The 19,772-nt window shown below is 30.2% G+C and overlaps 3 protein-coding genes across 3 annotated transcripts; all 3 read right to left on the reverse strand.

The window, feature by feature from the left end:
• Positions 1 to 5,289: 5,289 nt before the first annotated feature.
• On the reverse strand, positions 5,290 to 8,500 carry CRK78 (cysteine-rich receptor-like protein kinase). Its single transcript, XM_014772579.3, has 7 exons — positions 7,683 to 8,500; positions 7,301 to 7,410; positions 6,624 to 6,757; positions 6,299 to 6,509; positions 5,951 to 6,188; positions 5,684 to 5,834; positions 5,290 to 5,604 (listed from the first exon to the last, which is right to left on the reverse strand). Exons 1-7 carry the CDS (start codon positions 8,498 to 8,500, stop codon positions 5,290 to 5,292), a joined length of 1,977 nt encoding a protein of 658 aa, XP_014628065.2.
• Positions 8,501 to 11,203: 2,703 nt separating this feature from the next.
• CRK79 (cysteine-rich receptor-like protein kinase) lies at positions 11,204 to 15,397 on the reverse strand. The gene is made up of 7 exons (XM_026127535.2): positions 14,091 to 15,397; positions 13,253 to 13,375; positions 12,758 to 12,891; positions 12,431 to 12,641; positions 12,073 to 12,310; positions 11,781 to 11,931; positions 11,204 to 11,650 (listed from the first exon to the last, which is right to left on the reverse strand). Exons 1-7 carry the CDS (start codon positions 14,932 to 14,934, stop codon positions 11,306 to 11,308), a joined length of 2,046 nt encoding a protein of 681 aa, XP_025983320.1. The 5' UTR covers positions 14,935 to 15,397; the 3' UTR covers positions 11,204 to 11,305.
• Positions 15,398 to 15,526: 129 nt separating this feature from the next.
• Positions 15,527 to 18,977, reverse strand: LOC113000773 (putative receptor-like protein kinase At4g00960). The gene is made up of 7 exons (XM_026127538.2): positions 18,097 to 18,977; positions 17,810 to 17,929; positions 17,107 to 17,240; positions 16,790 to 17,000; positions 16,438 to 16,675; positions 16,136 to 16,286; positions 15,527 to 15,994 (listed from the first exon to the last, which is right to left on the reverse strand). Exons 1-7 carry the CDS (start codon positions 18,920 to 18,922, stop codon positions 15,647 to 15,649), a joined length of 2,028 nt encoding a protein of 675 aa, XP_025983323.1. The 5' UTR covers positions 18,923 to 18,977; the 3' UTR covers positions 15,527 to 15,646.
• Between the last annotated feature and the right edge of the window lie 795 nt (positions 18,978 to 19,772).

The raw sequence follows: 19,772 nt of genomic DNA on the forward strand, positions 1-19,772 counted from the left end.
TAATGGTGGTGGTTAATGTGGAACATGTACCAACTTAAAATTGATAGTAATGTGATATACATCAACCTACGGGGCCACAGTACTCAAAAGCAGTCATCTATGTATTATTCAATAAGTTTTAGAGTATTAATTTAGTATTAACATGGTAGGTGTTAATTTATGTGTTTAATGATTGAAAGTGTATTTCCTAAAAAAATGATTGGGAGTGTAAATTAAAGTCTCATAGGATCATAAATCATTATTAATATAATTTCTTAAATGATTATTATAAAATTAATAAATTAATTAAATGAAACTACAAAATGATTACATAGTTTATTTTCTTTTAAAATAGTTTAACAATCATGCTGAAAGCACTCAAGCAACTTGAAAGATATAATTAAAAGTAATACATCAACCGAGGATTGATTTCTATGTCGTCTTGTAGCAAAAAATAGCTAATTAGCATTGTAAAATTAATTTTAAAATATCTAAATTATATATGAAAATAGTTAAAAATTAATTTAACGTGAAATGATTTACATTTAGAAAACTCATTTCAAGATTAAATTTAAGATAAAAAAACTACTAATATAAAAATTTTAAAACAATAAAAATATTACTTTTTTATTTATATTTTAGTCTAGCGTAATTTTTTTTAAAAAAAATCAACTCTACATAAATAACTAATAAGAATTTTTCAGCAAAAATTTTATAAGTATTTTAAATAACATGTAAAAATTGAAAATAGTTAATTTGAAAGTTTAAGTATTTAATATTAGAAATACAAAATAAAATTTAAATGTAAAAATTAAAAAATAATTAAAATTTTGATCTGAAGGAGGAAATTAAAAACACATTTTAATGTAAAAGGATAAATCTAAAAATTAAATTAAAATAAATATTAAACGTTTGTAAGTCATATGCCGTAAAGTGAATAAAAATTACAACAGAATATATCTTTATTTTATAGTATAAAGACTTAGATTTATATATAATATAAAAGTAATAATTAGTTTAAAATAATTAATAACTAGGCCGTTAAATTACTAAGTAGCTAGGTCTCTGAGTATTAGAGAATTTTTAAAAAGGTCCCAAACTAATTTTTTGAATTAGGTCGTTAATCATGTAATTTTTTTAATTGAATCATTAGAATTTTTAAAAACCCTCATATATTATCATTTTCTAATGATTTCAAGTTGCCACAACCTAACTCCAAAGAATTATTTTTTAGTATAGGGATTCAAATTGAAAAAATACAGTTAGAGACCTATTTAAAAATTCTCAAACTGTTCAAAGACTTGCTTAGAAATTTAGTCCTAATTAAATGTTACTCGTGTGATGTATAGACTTTTGGAATAATAAAATATACAATTTCTATAATAAAATATATAAAAAAAATAATTTGTTTTTATCAGTTTATAAATAAATAATTTATTGTACATAATATTTTTAAGATAATATACGTACTTTTTATTTATTGAAATCAATAATACTAATGGTCAATTATCTTATTGAGGTTATATGTGATTGAGAAAATTAATATATAAAATATATAGTTAATTGAAGTGGTTTATTAAATTCTTCGTAATAGAACATATGTATTAACAAACTTTTCGGTTAGTAAAAAAAAATATTTTCATTTACGAAGGTATGGTTATTGTTTTTTCTCTAATATTTATTTTACATATGTTACTTTTTTATTTGTAAAAATAAAAAACAAACATGAAAGAATTTATAATCACTTATATATTTTATTCAACCACCTAAACTAGACCACTTCAATATTAGTGTCTTAAATAAATATTAGTTTAATATTTTTATCTACGTTAAAATATTCCATTTTCTTATAAAGTTAATATTTTATTTATCATCAACTTGTATAAATTAGACTAAATTATTCTTTTGGTTATTCTTTTTATTTAGTTAGTTTAATTTTCTATTTTTATTAATAAAAAAATTAATTTGTTCCTTTAATTTTAAAAATTATATCAATTTTGTTCTTTCTATCTAGTCGAGCATAACGATGTTAACTAAATCCCTAATATATGATAAAAGAAATTATTTACTTAAATATATGAAAGTTAATTTAAAAATAAATGGTATAAACCTATAGGATTAATATATTGACGCAAAATCTCGTTATATTTACATATGAAAAAATGATTTATTTTAAAAAAATTTATATTTAACTTTCAATAACCAATGAGATTAATTTTTAATTCAATAGATTAAAAGACATATATAATCTTTCATCTAATCTTTCATCTAAGACAAAAAAAAATGATATAAACATCCATATCTATATGTACATATAAAAAATGTTTTAAAAGAAAAAGTTTACACCTGATTTCCTCGGAGTTCTACGAAATAAAATGATTTAAAATAAAAAGAAAAAGAAAAAGCTACGTGTGACATTTTCAAATTAAATTGATTTGAAATACTCACTAAAATATTTAAACCTGATTTTTTTTTTCGGAGGAGTAAAGGGCTAAAGCCCTACCAGAAGAAATTTACTTATAGCCACGATGATTATATTCTTTAATTTTGTACCGTAAAATACATAGCAATCATGATTTAAAGAATCACTCTTTCCTTAAATAATTTGTCTTCCGATGTAACTTCATTGCAAATATCTATGCTCTGGATTATTCGTGTACCGTTCATTTTTCTTTTCATTTTACTTGCGACATCCTTTTACCGTATAAACCATGCATTTATAATAATAAGGTATATATGATTGAGTAAAATATTTGAGTTGTTGTTTTTATACTTATATTTATTTCTTATAGATATAAAAAATATAATAATATTTATTCATGTATGACGAGTCACATGCTTTAGTTTTTTTTTTTTAACAACACACTCTAGTTAATATATATATATATATATATATATATATATATATATATATATATATATATAAGAATAATATTATGTTCTTTAACAAGTTTTTTTATAAATCCTTCTAATATTTTATTAAAAGATATTAAACAAAAATATAATATTCATAAAAATAGTTAATACGTTTAATTGAATGAGTGGGAGAATTAATAAAAATATTTTTGTAAAATTATCAATGCAAAAACAATTCGTATATAAAACTGACAAATGAGTAGAAGACAAATGTTGACTGACTTCTGATATGTTTGTGTTTGTGTCTTCGTTTTCTGGCTTTTTGGGTCCAAAATAATTGTACGTAGAAAAGGAGAAAGAGTAACGACTGGAAGTGTGGAACGACTAGAGCAGTGCAGGAATACGAGTCTTCATTCATCAATTCGTATATAAAACTGACAAATGAGTAGAAGATAAATGTTGACTGACTTTTGATATGTTTGTGTTTAGTGAAATTAAATTTTTTTTTTAAAAAAAGCAAACTTATAATAACTAATGTAACATCCCAAGCAATAACAACCACTAACCGAAGAGTATTACGAATGAAAAAAGATGAGACACATAAAAGAATCATTTCTGACAAACTTTTATAGGGAGAGATACTTAATGAATCAAATATATACTCGAATGAGAGGGATTCAGAAATCATATAAATATAAGATATTACAATGACTTAAAATAATTAATATTATTTATAGCAGAACTCTATAGTTAAATTTGTTTAATTTAAAATAATTTTGGATTAATAACATTTTGAAAAAAATTTCAAAAAATATGTAAGTGAAATTAAAACACACTAAAAAATATTGAATTTATTTATGGAGATAGTCATTGATCTAAAGATAACTAGATATTACAACTAAAAATGAACACAAAACTTATAAGGACCCAAATTAAAAAAAATAATATAAACTTACAATAAATAAAAAGATTTAGAAAGACTAAAATTAAAAAAATCGCAAACATCCATAGATTAAAAACATATTTAAAGCTTAAAAATAATAAAAATATTTTTATATTTTTATATTTATTAAAATATAATTAAATTATTATTTTTATTTTAAAGAATAAAATAAATAATTTTAAATCTTATTAATATTTTAAATTCATCTTTCATATTTTATTGTTTATTGTTTGTTTTTTTTATGTTAACAAGTTATTTCTTTTTCTTTTCATTATATTGTATAACATTCACTATAAATAAATAAAAATAATTTTCATTTTTGACATATTTTATTTTTATTTATGTAATAAATAAAATGTTTTATTTTTATATATATTTTTATTCCCTTTATTGTATCTCTTTTTACTTATATTTTATAAATAAATATATACTTCGTTCTTTCTTCTCATTCATTTCCTCTTTATAACAAATCACTATAAACAACTATTTTAGTTCCTATTTTTTTTTTTTCTCTTCTCACTTTCTTATCTTTCATTTTTGTTTCTTCATTCTTTCTTTGATAAATTAATTCTGTGCTCCACTAACCATATCATATGTAGTTATAGACTGCTTTGTCTAAATAGTTGTGATCCTTATGATCCAGATAAAACTATTAGCAACCGTTACGTGGCAAAAACAGAGTTGTATGCAGTTGGAGACCATGAGTCATCTCATTCTAAACGTTTACTTCGATCTCACTTGATCTAAACTCACCCCTTTTTATGTAATTATTACTGACATATCTTGTAAACAAAACTTCTCGATTCTTTGTGATTTTGGAGTCTAGCTCTCTACCTAAGGCACGAGTTCTCACATCCTTCTGCAGATATACTTGATAACTTATATTAACTATTTTAATTAAATTAACGAATGAGTTATAATATAAGGCCATTAAAATTACAGTCAAAGCAAAGCCTCATATCAAACTTATTTTGATTAATTGATGTCAAACAGATTGTACCTAGGCAGGCTTGGTTTGAAAACAATTTCCATGCAAATCTGGTCTAAATATAATTCTACTGATTCCGCATTTTCAGTTTTGGCAAATTTGGTCTTCTTGAGGATTTCAACTTTGAAATGTCTTTCTTGACGTATGAGCATTAAACGTGTTCATCACATAATCATATCCAAAATGAACATGCTTTTGTTTCTACCCATCACTACCTTTTTGGAACTTCAATGTTATGGGATTCAACGGATGGGAAGGGATTACTGCTCTAGTGCTCAGCCTTTGTTATGCATTATGAATTACTTCTATTAAAATAAATTAACAAAGCCCCTCATTACACTATTACATTCTGGATGTATTAATATAAATTAATGGCTAGCTTAGATTTTGATGTGATTGGAGAATTCTACAAGTTATGCTTTCTTTCTATCACGGAACAACAAGCATGCTTTTGGCTTGAGGGAGCTGAATTAAAATCAACAAGTAATGCTTTTGAGTGTCGTCAACACTATAGTAAAATTTTCTAACGAGGATCTAACTCACTAATGGAAGCCTCATTTGATGATGCTTGCATGCAGTTGTTTCTTGATTCATCTAATCTTGTATCCGATGGATCTCTAGCATTCATAGAATATGCAGGTTGAGAGGGTACTGGAAGAGTGAGAGAGTTACTGCTAAACATGTTTACAACGGTTGCCATGGTTGGTCTGTTGACTAAGTTTTCTTGAACACACAGTAATCCAATATGAATGCATCTCATTATTTCATTTCTAGAATAATTGCTCAGTGTTTGATCTACAATACTTAAGGCAGTCTCTTTCCTCCAGTTCCTCCATACCTGCAAGAATTCATACAATGTCATGTACTATTTTAAGGCCAAGAAGATTGTGAGTGTGACTCAAAGATTGCAGTCTTACAAAACTTATTAGATGTTGTACGTAACCGCTGTCATGGATATCACCATTTCTGTGTCCAGTCACTATCTCAAGAACTAGTACACCAAAACTAAAAACATCTGACTTCACTGAGAAATGTCCATGCATTGCATATTCGGGTGCCATATATCCACTGCATATTAACATGTACTAAATAAGATAAACAGCATACAATTTCTTACTTTATTTTTTATGCAAAGGACAACGATTGGAAAAACTTATATGCTTTTAGCATATTATGATACTTACAAGGTTCCAACAACTCTAATTGTATTTCCGAGACTTTGATCTGCAACAAGCAATCTTGCCATGCCAAAATCTGATATCTTAGGATTCATTTCATCGTCTAAGAGTATGTTGCTTGCTTTGAGATCACGATGAATAATACGCAGTCTTGAATCTTCATGAAGATAAAGAAGACCTCGAGAAATACCTTCTATAATCTTGTAACGTCTTTCCCAATCCAAAAATAAACGTTTGATTGGATCTACAATGCCAAAGGAAACATCATGTTTTCAATTATGTTAGAATATTTATTTTACTTTTTCTATCAACCAAAAAGTGATATACAGGGAAGACAAGCAGAAATGGTATTACCAAATATGAAGTAGTCAAGGCTTTTATTGGGAAGAAACTCGTACACCAGTATCCTTTCTCCTGTTTCCAAACAAAATCCCAATAGTCTTACTAAATTTCGGTGTTGCAGCTTTGCTACTAATAGCAGTTCATTTTTGAATTCTATATCTCCTTGGCCAGAACCCCTGGACAACCGTTTGATAGCAACTTCTTTGCCATTGGGAAGCCTACCCTGAAAATACTCAAGAGTTATGGTATGTTTAACTCACTGCTATCTACTTAGTTAAGCTAACTACGTTGCGACAAAGAGGTCATGTTTAGCTCAATCTTGTAAGTGTTATCCTACCTTGTAGACTGGTCCAAATCCACCTTGTCCAACCTTATTTGCATCTGCAAAGTTATTTGTTGCGTCTATAATGGTTTGGAAGTCCAATTGTAATGTCTCAGTTGGTTCAATTTCATATTCAGCTTCAGATTCACCTGAGGAATGTAAGTTTAAGTGAGTTCTTTAAATGATATCCAAGACTGGGGTTGCAGCAAATCTTTTTTTTTCTTCCTGATGATTGAATTCCTCATCATTTGACTTGCAGATTTTGTTTCATTTGTACTATACAAATTTTATTTCCCAATTATTTGATAGTAAGAAGAATTTTATAACTGAAAAAAAAATCTATTATAAATTAATGAACATTCCGTTGCAACATTGTAGCCTTGAGTTCAAAATTAACCGTCGTAGCAAAAAATTATACCGTGTTAAAAATAATAATTAGAAAAAATAGTCTCAAGGAGGAGATGAAGGGTTGTGAGTCACTATGTATTAAGGAATATATTTTTGTTAAAGAGTATTATTCTGTTTTGCGTAGCCATTAAGCATTTACCCTTGGTATTATGCCCATTCAGCATTTTAATTAAGTTATGTAATGATTATGTGTCACTCTATCGAACTTCCTCATATAGCCTGTGACAAAGTAATAAAATATTTTATTTTTTCTATAGTTTCCTCTTTATTTTCTATCAACTTACTTTCAAAATTCTTCCTATTCCTTCCTGTTAAATACATGCACGTAAAGATGACAAATGTACTTATGGAGACAATTGGCATAATTATGGCAATGACAGTTCGCCCTGATTTGCTCATACCTGAAAAAAAAAATATTTGCATCATGAGAATAATAACATGAAAGACCCTGCTCGTAAAATTTTAATGAAACCACAAAAGTAGACATGCCTGTCTGATTGTGAAAGGAAACAAATTCCAAAATGGGAAAATTGAAAGTTGAATAACTATTATGCATAATATACTAGTCAGTGAATGTGTGGTGTAACCAAAATAAAATATATCAGTAACTCGATCAAGTTAAGTAGCATGGATATGTCATGATGGAAGTGAGAACCTTTTTTGAACCTGGCAGGAATGGATGGAGGAGGAGAAGGAAATGGTTGCGGTGTCAGCGAAGGCGGCGCATTCATGGTAGTAATAGGATCAAAGTATGGGGTGGTGTCAAATCTAAGATTACAACTAGGTTCGAAAATTCTGCAACGTACCTTACCAGCACAGTAGTTTGGGATATATAATATTGCAATAAACAAGCACTGATTGCATTCCAACTCTGACAAATCAGGTGTGCATTGAACATGAGCATATACAGTTTGAAAGTTTGGACCTGTTTTGTTTGCTTGAGCATACTTACGGTGAGAATCACCTGCTTCAGCTCCGTTTCCTAGACTTTTCAGAAGGTCCCCGACAACTTCATTATACTGATCCTCATTTGTTGCATTTCTGTTGTTCCATATCAAATACCAAGGATCAGATTCCATAATTCCAAATATTGAGCGGGTAGAGTAGCGCAACATGCACTGATCATACCACCCAATTGCCTCCTTCTGGTTTGGGCAAAGCTGTGTGAGAAGGATTCTTGAATTCTTGAGGCAACTTCGGCAAGATTCTGGCTTAAGATCTCCTCTACACATCCCAATAACGTTGACTTTGTCAGAGTTTTGGCCATTGGAGAAATTGTAGAAGCCATAGTCAATTTCAGTGTTGGAAGAGAGGTTGGACAAAAGGGTGTTGAGATTGGCGTGGAAGGTGCTGTTAGCAGTGTAGTTGCCATTTTTGTCAATACAGTAATATTTTACGAAGTTTGGCTGTGCTGTGGCTAGAGACATATTGAGAAGGACAAGGAGAATAACAAATAAGAGCAAAGTTTTAGAAACTATGGCCATAGCAGCCATCCTGAAATTGTGAATGAATAGGATGTAACAAAGAGAAGATTGATGGCAAGCTCCCATAATTAATGAACCCATAGTTTTATTTTTAAACCCATGTGCAACCATTGTCTCATACTCCTTCCTAGTTTATTTGAAAGTTGAAACAGTCATTGTGTCTTCTTTGAGTCAGTATTTATAAAATTGATTTTGAACAAAATTATTTTTAAAGTAAAGTGTTTATGTTATTTTTTTTATAAAAAAGTAATTAAATTTAATAATTAAATTCAATATAAATTTTTCTCTAATTAAAATTGTTTCAATTTAAAATAAATTCCAAACTCAAAATTAATTCTTTAACATTTGATCATAATATATGAAAATTTAACTTAAATTACACTAGCTAATATTTTAAGGTGAGATAACATAATTTAACGTGAATCCAAACAAATTTTTAAACTTTTATATATCACTTGCGGAAAGATTCCCCAAGGGAAGAAGTCTGCGTATAAAGTATAAACTATTGGCAAATTCAGATCATTATGAAATGTACTTGTACTGCCCTATTTTTTGGTACATGTACTTGTACAGCATTGAAATCAGTCGAGTATTTGTAGCATTTTATGATAATTGTATTTTGTTACATCTATTTTAGCTCTGTATAAAAGAGATTATTTACAATTTATTTATACTTATCTTATAACATAAATGCTTGTGTAACTGTTTGAAAGAATTTATAAAAATATTTTATAATATACTCAAATTATTTTTAACTTATTTCAATAAGTTTTCTACAATATAGTTAGAATAGCTTACAGTTTATACACAAAAGTCTTCTTCTGCGGCTTGCAGAATTCTTTTTTTTTTTCTTTTTTACGTTGACCAAGAGCAGGGCAAAGCGTGGAAACCCCGATGGCAACTTTCAATTGACGTTGTTAATGGATTCCCGAACTCGGTTTTGAACAGACTTAAATCAGTGGACCAAAATTATTCAATGGTATGTTTTACGATTTTGCAGCTGATGAAGAAATTCATATCATTTGAATTATCCGTACATAAATTTATTAGTATCATGAATTTATCATTAAAAGTTATCCTTGTTAGAATTCATATCATCATTTGAATTATCCATGCATGAGTTAGTATCTTTTTGCTAGGCAAACATCACCGATATATAGCAACTTTAAATTTCTTTTACGTCCCTTTTGACATGAATTTAGCGGAGAATTGGATTAATGCAGCTGATCCAAATATGTTATATATTTATTGATTCACTTTTTCTATCATTTTCTTCTTTATTTTCTTTTCATATTAATATTATTTTTCTTTTCGCATCACCTTTTTTTCTACTTCTGTTCATTCTAAAATAAAGGTGTACATTTAACATTTTTTATTAATAATTTACAAGAAAAAAACTGGTCAATAGTCAACCTTTTAAAGTGTTCACAAACTGCCGTGGGCTATGGCGAACTACTAGTCCCGATTAAGCGGAAAATTAATGGTCAAACTTTTAAAGTGTTCACATTTTTTTTTTTATCGTTTTCTTCTTTATTTTCTTTTCACATCACCTTTTTCTTTTAAATAAATCATAATTTTGGTTTCTTAATTTCTTAAACTCATGATTTTAATCTCCTAATTTTATAAATTAATGATTTCGATTCTTCCAGTAATTATTAACCAATAATTATAATTAATAGAATTATTAAGTATATTATAAATTGAATAAAAACTATTGATCATTAAAAAAACTTCAACAAAAAATTATTAATTCTAACATGATATTGTCGACGATGATGTCACAAGTGATGGTGGAGGTAAAAGATTGTGATTAATAATTTTTATTAAATTTTTTAATAATTAATATTTTTAATAACTCTATCAATCACTATTATTTGTTAATATCACATTTTTTGCCTTAAAAGAAAATTGATTATCAATGTTAAGATAATAAAAGAAAAGGATTAATAGCATTGAAAAAGAAACTTCTCATGAGTTTGACATCATTATATTTATAATTTTTTTTTAATAAACACTCATGCCTTCCTTTTCACCTTTTTATAAGAATTTAAATAAAATATTGGAAATATTTTTTATATTATTTAATAACGGATTATTATATAATTAAGAATTATTAATTGTTGTAATAATTGATTTAAGAATCATATCTTAAATTATTTCTAACTAATTAACACTGTAAAATATTTTATATCGAGTGTATTAGAATTATATTATTTTTATAAAACATAAACACAAGCTTTAAAAATGATAAAGTCATTCATTAAGCTATAATCTCCTAATTAAAATATTGTAATTGTAACTCAAAGTAACTTCAACCGAGATTAATGTGATCATCTCATTATAAATTATAAAATATATGCATTCATACACTTTTTAATGGATTTATGTAAACAATACATTGTAAATATTTTGTCAAAATTTAACATGTAATTAATTTTTTTTAAAACATAAGGAGCTTTTCCATAATTAAATTTCCCCAGCTTGTTATATCTTCTAAGTTAGGCCTGGTGTATTAAAAAAAAAAAGGAGGAAAGACTTCAATATCACTACCGAACGAAACATAATAATGATATTTTGGATTGCAATGTAAAGTCATTATTGAAAAACTTTGAAGAAAAAAGATAACTTAAAAATAAAAGATTATCACTTTCAGTTTGAACTTTAAAAAATATTAGTAGACATTATTAATTTTTATTAAAAAAAATATCGTATTTGATTATTATTTTTTCTTATAGTGAATGGTGAATATATTCTCTTACTCATACATAACATGTAAAAAGAATGTCATCTTAGCATGATTCATATCTACCGAGGATATAGACTACTAATTGAAGCCTCATTTGCTGATACATCAGCAGAGTTACTTCTCTGTTCATTTGATCCTGTTTCCGCAGAACTGCACCCCAAAAACTGGATGTCTGATAAACAACTGTTGTTCATAAAATAAGCTGGTTGCAATGGAACTGGTAAAGCAAAAGAGTGGCTCTCAAGCATAAGCACCACTGAAGCCATTGTTGGTCTATCAGCAACCTTTTCTTGAACACAAAGTAGCCCAATGTAAATGCATCTAACTATTTCATCTCTGAAAGCATTATTTAAGGTGGGATCTATAATATTAGCTGTTGTTCCTTTCCTCAAGTTTGTCCAAGCCTGCAAGTAGTTCATCTTAAAAAACATTAGTTCCAGTTTTTCACTTCTACCATTTCAAGTGGATTAGTTAATGCCTAGTTTTCTATTATAAACCTGATAAAGACAGAGAAGGTAAAGAAGGTAGACATACAAAGCTTAATAGATGCTCCACATTGTCTCCATTACGAAATCCACCATTCTTTTGGCCACTTACAATCTCTAGTATTATTACACCAAAACTAAAGACATCTAACTTCATTGAGAGTTTTCCATGCCTTGCATACTCAGGTGCCATGTATCCGCTGCATGTCAATAAGGACAGGCTCAATTAGATACAAATTACAAACATTACTTGTTCTCTTGATAATTATCCATGCTCCACATCTGTCTTAGTCAAGGATATAGATCTGAAACTAAATACCCTATAATATTTCAATACTTACTAGGTTCCTGCAATTTTACTTGCATTAAACAGAGTTTGATCCACATTAAACAGCCTTGCAAAGCCAAAATCTGAAATCTTAGGATTCATATCGGCATCTAAAAGAATATTACTCAATTTGAGATCACGGTGAATAATCCTCCTCTGAGAATCCTCATGAAGATAAAGAAGGCCACGTGCAATGCCTTCAATTATTTTGTAGCGTGTTTTCCAGTCCAAATGTGCACGCTTGATGGGGTCTACATGGCAACATGAGTACAATCATTTAAAGTTTTAAACTGCAGTCTAAACCTTTGTTCATGTAGTCATGCAAAAGACATAAAGTAATAGATTTCAAGTTTAAGAAGGAGCCAACTTACCAAATAAGAAGTAGTCAAGGCTTTTATTAGGAAGAAACTCATAGACAAGGAGTCGTTCTTCTCTTTCAAAACAGAAACCAAGGAGTCTAACTAAATTTCGATGCTGAAGCCTGGACATTAATAGCACTTCATTCTTGAATTCAATTTCTCCTTGGCCAGAATTGCTAGATAACCTTTTGATTGCTACTTCTTGTTCATTGAAGAGCATCCCCTGAAGATGTCACGGTAACAGACTAAAAGTGTTATATGCATGTAAAATTTGCCAACAATCTGGACGTACCACATTTTGATATACAGATTATTTTAATTGTAATAATGCAACTTTACCTTGTAAACAGGTCCAAATCCACCTTGTCCTAGCTTGTTGGCAGGGGAGAAGTTGTTTGTACCGACTCTGATGGTGTCAAAGTCAAAAAGTGATGACCCTACTTGCTCAATTTCATCATCAACCTTAGCTTCACCTAGATGGGGAAGGGAGTTTTAAGTTTTGAACAGGCAAGTTTGTCAAATGGATAGTTTAGCTTGCAAAAGTAAATGCTTACAAAACAATTCTTCAATTAGAGATCAAGTAGAACATGTGAGCAATTTATTTCTAGAAAATAATTATATTCCCTTTTGGGCTTTTGTTCTTAACTCACGGAACATGTAAGCAATTTATTTAAGAAAAAATTTCCATCGAATGACATATCCTCTGTCAATGAGGAGAAAAACAAAACTGTTTTTTCATATTTTTATTAGGTCTCACACGACCAAAGAAAGAAAACACAGGAGAAAATATTAATTGACACTTACATCAAACATTAAATAAATATCTGAACTTACTCTCAAACAGTTTTGTTGGCTTTCTCACTCTTAAATAGATGCAAACAAAGATCAGAAACCCAACAAAGACAACAATAGGCACAACATATTTAGCGATTGCAGCTTGTGATTTGTTGCCTTTTCCTGCATAAACCCAAGAACAGTTATGATTAATACAATCCTCATCTGGAAGACAACTGAATTTAGTCATGAAACTTAGTAGAGAGACAAGGAATTCAAGATACCACAAAGCTTCTGGAATTTGTAAGTCTAAAATTCCTTTAATACTTAGTTCAGTTAAAAATTTTTTTTTCTTAGATAATAATAGGCTTAATAAAAAAAATAGTCCTCCTATTTATCCCAACTACTAAATCAGCCTCCCTATAATTTAATTCACCAATTGAGTTTCCGTTCCTTTCAATCTCACTATTTGAGTTTCCAATCTTAAAATTGGACGTTTACTATTAATGGGTAACGATGATTGTTACGTGTCATAATCATGTTGGACATTGACTATCACACATCTTAATCCTATTATGACGGTGCAGTCAATGTTACCCATTAGCAAGTTAATGTCCAATTTTGGGATTGAAGACTCAAATAATCAAATCAAAAAAAAAAAAAGACTCAATTGGTGAATTAAATTATAAGAGGACCAATTTAGTGAATTAGGATAAATAAAAAGATTATTTTTGCAATTAAGCCATAATAATAATAATAATAATAAAATCACCCCTAACATATGTATTTATAACACATTGATCCTCAAGCTCAACCCTTCATCTAGCAACATCTATTTGACACATCATAAGTAAAGTTAAACCTCACATACTTCTAGCCATGTTGTAATAGTTAATACCATGATAAGTACTCTCTGGGTAATTTGCAGTTGTAGATGCTGGTGTAGGTGAAGGAGATGGAGATCCTTGTGGTGACAATTGTAGTGTTAGTGTATCAGCCGTTGGCTCATAAAACCTAGAGCTCTCGTATCTGAAGTTACACCTGAATTTAATAACCACACCACCTGACATGTGATTACAACATTTTGGTATTTCTGAAATGGCACCATCTAAGCAGTCGTTGCATTGTGCCACTGTCAAGTCAGGTGCGCACTGAACAACGGCATATATAGTTTGAGAACCCGGAATTGTTGCATTTCCTGAAGCATATTTACGATTCAGATAGGAATCAGTTGTTGCAGCTTTCACTTTTAGTCTTGACAGCAACTTCATCAGCACGTAACTGTACTGATCCCAATCTTTTACATTAGTTTTACTCTGCAAGTAGACCCGGAAATCAGAATCATAGTAACCTAGTACCGAGCGATATGAATAGTGCAGCATGCATTCAGCATATCCTCCTATTGCACGCTTCTGATGTGGACACTGCTTTAGGAGAAGTAAATGAGAATTGTTGAGGCAAGTAAGGCAAGCATGTGGGGTAACATCTCCTCTGCAAAGCCCATTTGCGTAGACTCTGTCGGGTTCTTGGCCATAGGAGGAATTGTAGAAGCCATAATCATTTTGTGTGGTGGAAATGATCCTTGAAAGAACGGTATTGAGGTTGGTCTGGTAGGTGCTATTAGGGGCATAATCTCCACCTTCTGTGATGCAAACAGCGTATGGGTATTCTGGCTTGGCAGTAGCTTGAGATATCAGAGTAAAAAGTAGAAAAAAGAAAGAAAGTACTTTTGGAGAGACCATGGTCTAGATGTTGTAATAATGTGTGTTAATTTGTTTTCAACACTTGTTGGCTTTCATAGTTCTTGAGATCTGACAATTTGTTTATGTTTGACCCGCAATTAGTCATTCACTTGACCACGGATGCATACCATTGAATCATCATATTCTCTGTTTCTTAATTATTGTGTAATAACCAATTTCAATGGTTAGGATTTGACTTAATTTTAGTTACACAAAAAATTTGGTTGGAGAGGATGGATTTGCTTTAGTACAGACCAAACTCTAGACAGCTGGAAGCTTTGGGCATGAAATTCAAACACTATCGTACCTACCCATTCAAAATAAATTTAGCTTTATGCCACGTCCAGACCCAAGATAATGAAATAAGAGTATTGTAGAATTTTTTACTTTGTTCCAGACTTTGAAACATTTTATAAAATAAGGGAATAAAAATCAATGATTTAAAGTTTATATTTCTTATAATTAGAATAAAAAATGCACCAAAATGTTTCTTATATAATGGACAAGAAGGAATAATAGTTAGTAACATGAATGTGTCTTGTTTTTAACCTTCTTCCTCTTTTATATGACTTTCGTTATACGACTGCGCTAGTATTAAAAAAGAGAATCTTAAATCAAGTTTATTATGGGTATTGGGTACAGTTAAAAAGAGAAATAAGAAATCAAAAATTGGTGACTATAAGTCTGAAGGTGACACTTTTTTCAGTAAACTCTAGCGAGGAAATGGCTCAGTAATGGAAGCCTCGTTTATTGATTCTTGGACAGATCGAGCATTTGATTCATCTGATGCTCCTGCTGCCATTGGATTATACTCTTCTGATTGAATGGCTGGAAAACTTCTACTATCAATGAAGAAAGCAGGCAGTGAGGGCAATGGAAGCGTAACAGAGTAGCTGTTAAGCATAAGTACAACAGAAGCCATGGTTGGTCTATCAGCCACATTTTCCTGAACACAAAGCAACGCAATGTGGATACATCTCATTATTTCATTTCTCGAACCATCAGTAATTGTGGGATCAACAATGTTTGAGGCTGTCCCTCCCCTCCAGTTTTGCCATGTCTGCAAGCATTTGATCAATAATAGAAACATTGATTCGGATTCAGTCTTATAATTTACATTTCATACTTAACTAATTGGACATAACCTCTAAGGAAAAGGAAAACAACTAAACAAGTTATGGAAAGAAGGTTTGTTACTTACAAAGGTTAGTAGATCCCCTGCATTCTCCCCTTTACATACCCAACTATTTTTCTGGCCACTTACAATCTCGAGAATCAGCACACCAAAACTAAAAACATCAGATTTCACTGAGAATTGTCCATGCATTGCATACTCTGGTGCCATATATCCACTGCATATCAACATGGGCGAGCTCATTAGCTCAATTACATGCTAATATCAACAACTTTGTAAAGATCATCTTGAAGATATTTTATTTATTTTTTATGATTGAAGACAGTGATTAGTATAACATATTTGCCATAGAACATTTTAACACTTACAAGGTTCCAACAATTCTACTTGTATTTCCCTGAGTTTGATCCACTTCAAATAATCTTGCCATACCAAAATCTGATATCTTAGGATGCATCTCTGCATCCAAGAGAATGTTGCTTGCTTTGAGATCACGGTGAATAATCCTCAATCGTGAATCCTCATGAAGGTATACAAGGCCCCTAGCAATGCCTCCTATGATTTTGTATCGCTTTTCCCAATCCAATTGTGCTCGTCTGTTTTGATCTGAAAACCAAAGCCAAGATATATTATACAAAATAAGAGTGTTTTGACACTGAACTGTGTTACAGAAATGGAAGAACAGATGTACATTCTCATCAACCGAAAGTTTTGACTAACCAAATATGAAGAAATCAAGGCTTTTATTGGGGACAAATTCATACACCAGTAGCCTTTCACTTCTTTCCAAACAAAATCCTAGTAGCTTAACTAAATTTCTGTGCTGAAGCTTGGCTACTAATAGAACTTCATTCTTAAACTCTATGTCACCTTGGAGAGAATTCCTAGACAACCTTTTGACTGCAACTTCCTTTCCATTGGAGAGCGTACCCTGAAAATTCAAATTTGATGAAACTAAGTCGAGGCAACCAGCCTATATCAGCTATACCACATTTTGTAGATGTGATATACATTTTTTTTGTGACAGTTATATTTACCTTATAAACAGGTCCAAATCCTCCTTGTCCTAGCTCATTTGCATCAGAAAAGTTGTTGGTAGCAGCCACGATTGTGGAGAAGTCCAATTGCAATGTCTCCGCTGATCTAATTTCATCATCATTTTCAAGTTCAACTGGGAATGAGTTGCAACCAGTCAGTTCACAAAATGGAATTCTGGTTCTTTTTTGGAAAATTTTCTGATTAAAATAGCTTATTTGCTTTATTTATGATTATAATAACTTTTATTTAGGAACTTGATAGAATTTATAATATAAATGCAATTTATTATAGTTCAACAATTTACATTATGAAAATCAGAAATTGTACAGTGAATTATTTAGAATAAGCTGATTTTAACACATTTAAAAAAAAATCTACTCTTGCCAATTGCACTTTATTATATGCAAACTTACTTAAAGGCTTGTTGCAGTTGACTTTTCTTTCATTACTATTTCCCGATTGTGATAGAACCATGCATTTTTTTATAATAGTGGAAAAAATATTTCATATTCTATTATTCTGCTAACTCTATAGGAACTAGAACTCTTAGAAGTTATTCGATTACTCTAAATTCATATTTTGTCATTTCGTGGGTAGCAACCATAGTAGACATTTTGAGTTTTGCCATATAAATTTCATGGCACACAGGGAAGGCCCAAATCGACAAATAACATATTAAAAGAGAATGCCATGTTTGCTTACCTTCGATGTGTTCCCTTGACCTCCTCATTCTTAAATAGATGAGTATAAGAATTACTAGTATGACAAAGGCAATGATTGGCACGACTATTGCTATTACAATTAGAGATGTGTTGCTCTTCCCTGCCAAAACAGAACTTCAATCTTATTATTATATTTCTAGGATTGAAAATAATTAACTAGTTCCAGGAAAAGGCGGCCACCAACAAGTGTTTCAATTTTGTTGGTTCTACCTATAAACATCCATAAGAAGAAACTACTTTTAAGTACAATTACTAGTTCACGTTTACCTTCTGGGGACAATGTATCTGTTGATGAAGGAGGAAGAGCAGACACCTTTGGTGCTGGTGCTTGTGGTATTGCAACATTGGTAGGAGTGTAAAAGGGGTATGTCTCATATCTGAAGTTACAGCTGGGTCTTACAACTCTACCACCTTTCTTGCTATCACAACATCGTGGAATTTCTGAGATAGCATCAACCAAGCATGAAGTGCATTCTTGTTCTGACAAGTCAGGTGTACACTGCACAAGACCATATATAGTTTCAAAGCCTGGTCCTGAAACATTTGCTGCAGCAAACTTATGCCGGGAGTCCCCTGATGAACCTTGGCCTACGAGGCTATATAGCAAGGTCCTCAGCACTTGATTGAATTGATCAACATCTGTTGTGTTACCATGGTTCCGCATGGAGAAACTAGGTAAGGCTTCCATGGTGTTAAATATTGAGCGATTGGAGTAGCGTAACATGCAATTGTCATACCACCCTATTGCCTCCTTCTGATTTGGACACAGTTGCGTGAGAAGCACTTTGGAATCATTAAAGCAGATGCGGCAAGCATCTGGCTTAACATCTCCTCTGCAGAGCCCAATTGCGTTTACTCTGTCACTTTCTTGGCCATAAGAAAAATTGTAGAAGCCATAGTCAATCTGTGTGTTGGAAGAGAGGTTGGACAAAAGGGTGTTGAGGTTATTCTGGTAGGTGCTGTTAGCACTGTAATTACCCTTGTCATTGATACAGAAGTGGTATAAGAATCCTGGTTGGGCGTTAGATTGAGATATGGATATGAGTATGACAAGGATACAAAGGAATATAGGCATTCTTGAAACCATGGCCATAGTTGTCCTACTGGAGTAAGGTACTAAGAAATAATAAAGGGAAGATTAATTGAAGGTAGGTATATATGTACAGTCCATTCATGACTAAAACTTATAATATTCCACAAGTTGGAATTTGAACATTTAACTTTTGACAAGGCCCGTGAGCATTGCGACTGTTTACGTGTTTTTTACATATTGCCCGGAAGAAACTTGGTTGAAAAAAGAGGGCAAAAAGAGGGCCCCCCTTAACATTAACATATTAGACTTTAAATTTGATTGGAACATGACCGTTGACAATAATTTTTTTAATAAGTGTCACGATCCATGGAACATGACCGTTGACAATAATTTTTTTAGTCTAGTTAGCCTATCCTATATTAAATAATTTGTAAAAATATATAAAATATCCAGACAAATCTTTCTTTCTCTCTCTTTATCTATCTATCTATATATACACACATATGTCACAACACATACCATTGGCATATTGTCTAAAATATCAACTAATAGTGATATTGGTCATAAATATTAATCATCAAAGTGTTTCAAAATATCTTAATTACATCATTAGCATATATATATATATATATAAGAGATCATTTAAATTTCAAAATGAAGAATTCTCTCTATGTAACACCTCATTTTTTTCGTAAAATAAATAAAGTTTTAGAAAAATGATGAGATTTTTATAATGAAATAAATAATGAGAAATAGATGTATTAATTAAAATAATAGTTTGAAAGAAAATAAAAAAAATACTTTATTTATTCATTTGATAAGAAATAAAATAGTTTTTTATAAAATAAATAAATAGAATAAATAATAAGTTTGGAGTACTCTAGATATAAATAGAGACATATTAGATCAC

Source organism: Glycine max, chromosome 20 (genome assembly GCF_000004515.6).
Source record: "Glycine max cultivar Williams 82 chromosome 20, Glycine_max_v4.0, whole genome shotgun sequence".
NCBI lineage: Eukaryota > Viridiplantae > Streptophyta > Magnoliopsida > Fabales > Fabaceae > Glycine > Glycine max.

Bases quoted from the DNA above. Each gene is read 5' to 3' on its own strand.
- CRK78 (XM_014772579.3), bottom strand. From the start codon at position 8,500: ATGGCCATAGTTTCTAAAACTTTGCTCTTATTTGTTATTCTCCTTGTC. The intron at 6,758-7,300 runs GTAAGTTGATAG...TACATTCCTCAG, and splicing joins GAATAGGAAGAATTTTGAAA to GTGAATCTGAAGCTGAATAT. The intron at 5,835-5,950 runs GTAAGTATCATA...GTTAATATGCAG, and splicing joins ATTAGAGTTGTTGGAACCTT to TGGATATATGGCACCCGAAT.
- CRK79 (XM_026127535.2), bottom strand. From the start codon at position 14,934: ATGGTCTCTCCAAAAGTACTTTCTTTCTTTTTTCTACTTTTTACTCTG. The intron at 13,376-14,090 runs GTATTAACTATT...GGGTTTATGCAG, and splicing joins CCCAGAGAGTACTTATCATG to GAAAAGGCAACAAATCACAA. The intron at 11,932-12,072 runs GTAAGTATTGAA...ATTGACATGCAG, and splicing joins AGTAAAATTGCAGGAACCTA to CGGATACATGGCACCTGAGT.
- LOC113000773 (XM_026127538.2), bottom strand. From the start codon at position 18,922: ATGGCCATGGTTTCAAGAATGCCTATATTCCTTTGTATCCTTGTCATA. The intron at 17,001-17,106 runs GTAAATATAACT...TTGAATTTTCAG, and splicing joins GATTTGGACCTGTTTATAAG to GGTACGCTCTCCAATGGAAA. The intron at 16,676-16,789 runs GTTAGTCAAAAC...TTTGGTTTTCAG, and splicing joins CCTTGATTTCTTCATATTTG to ATCAAAACAGACGAGCACAA.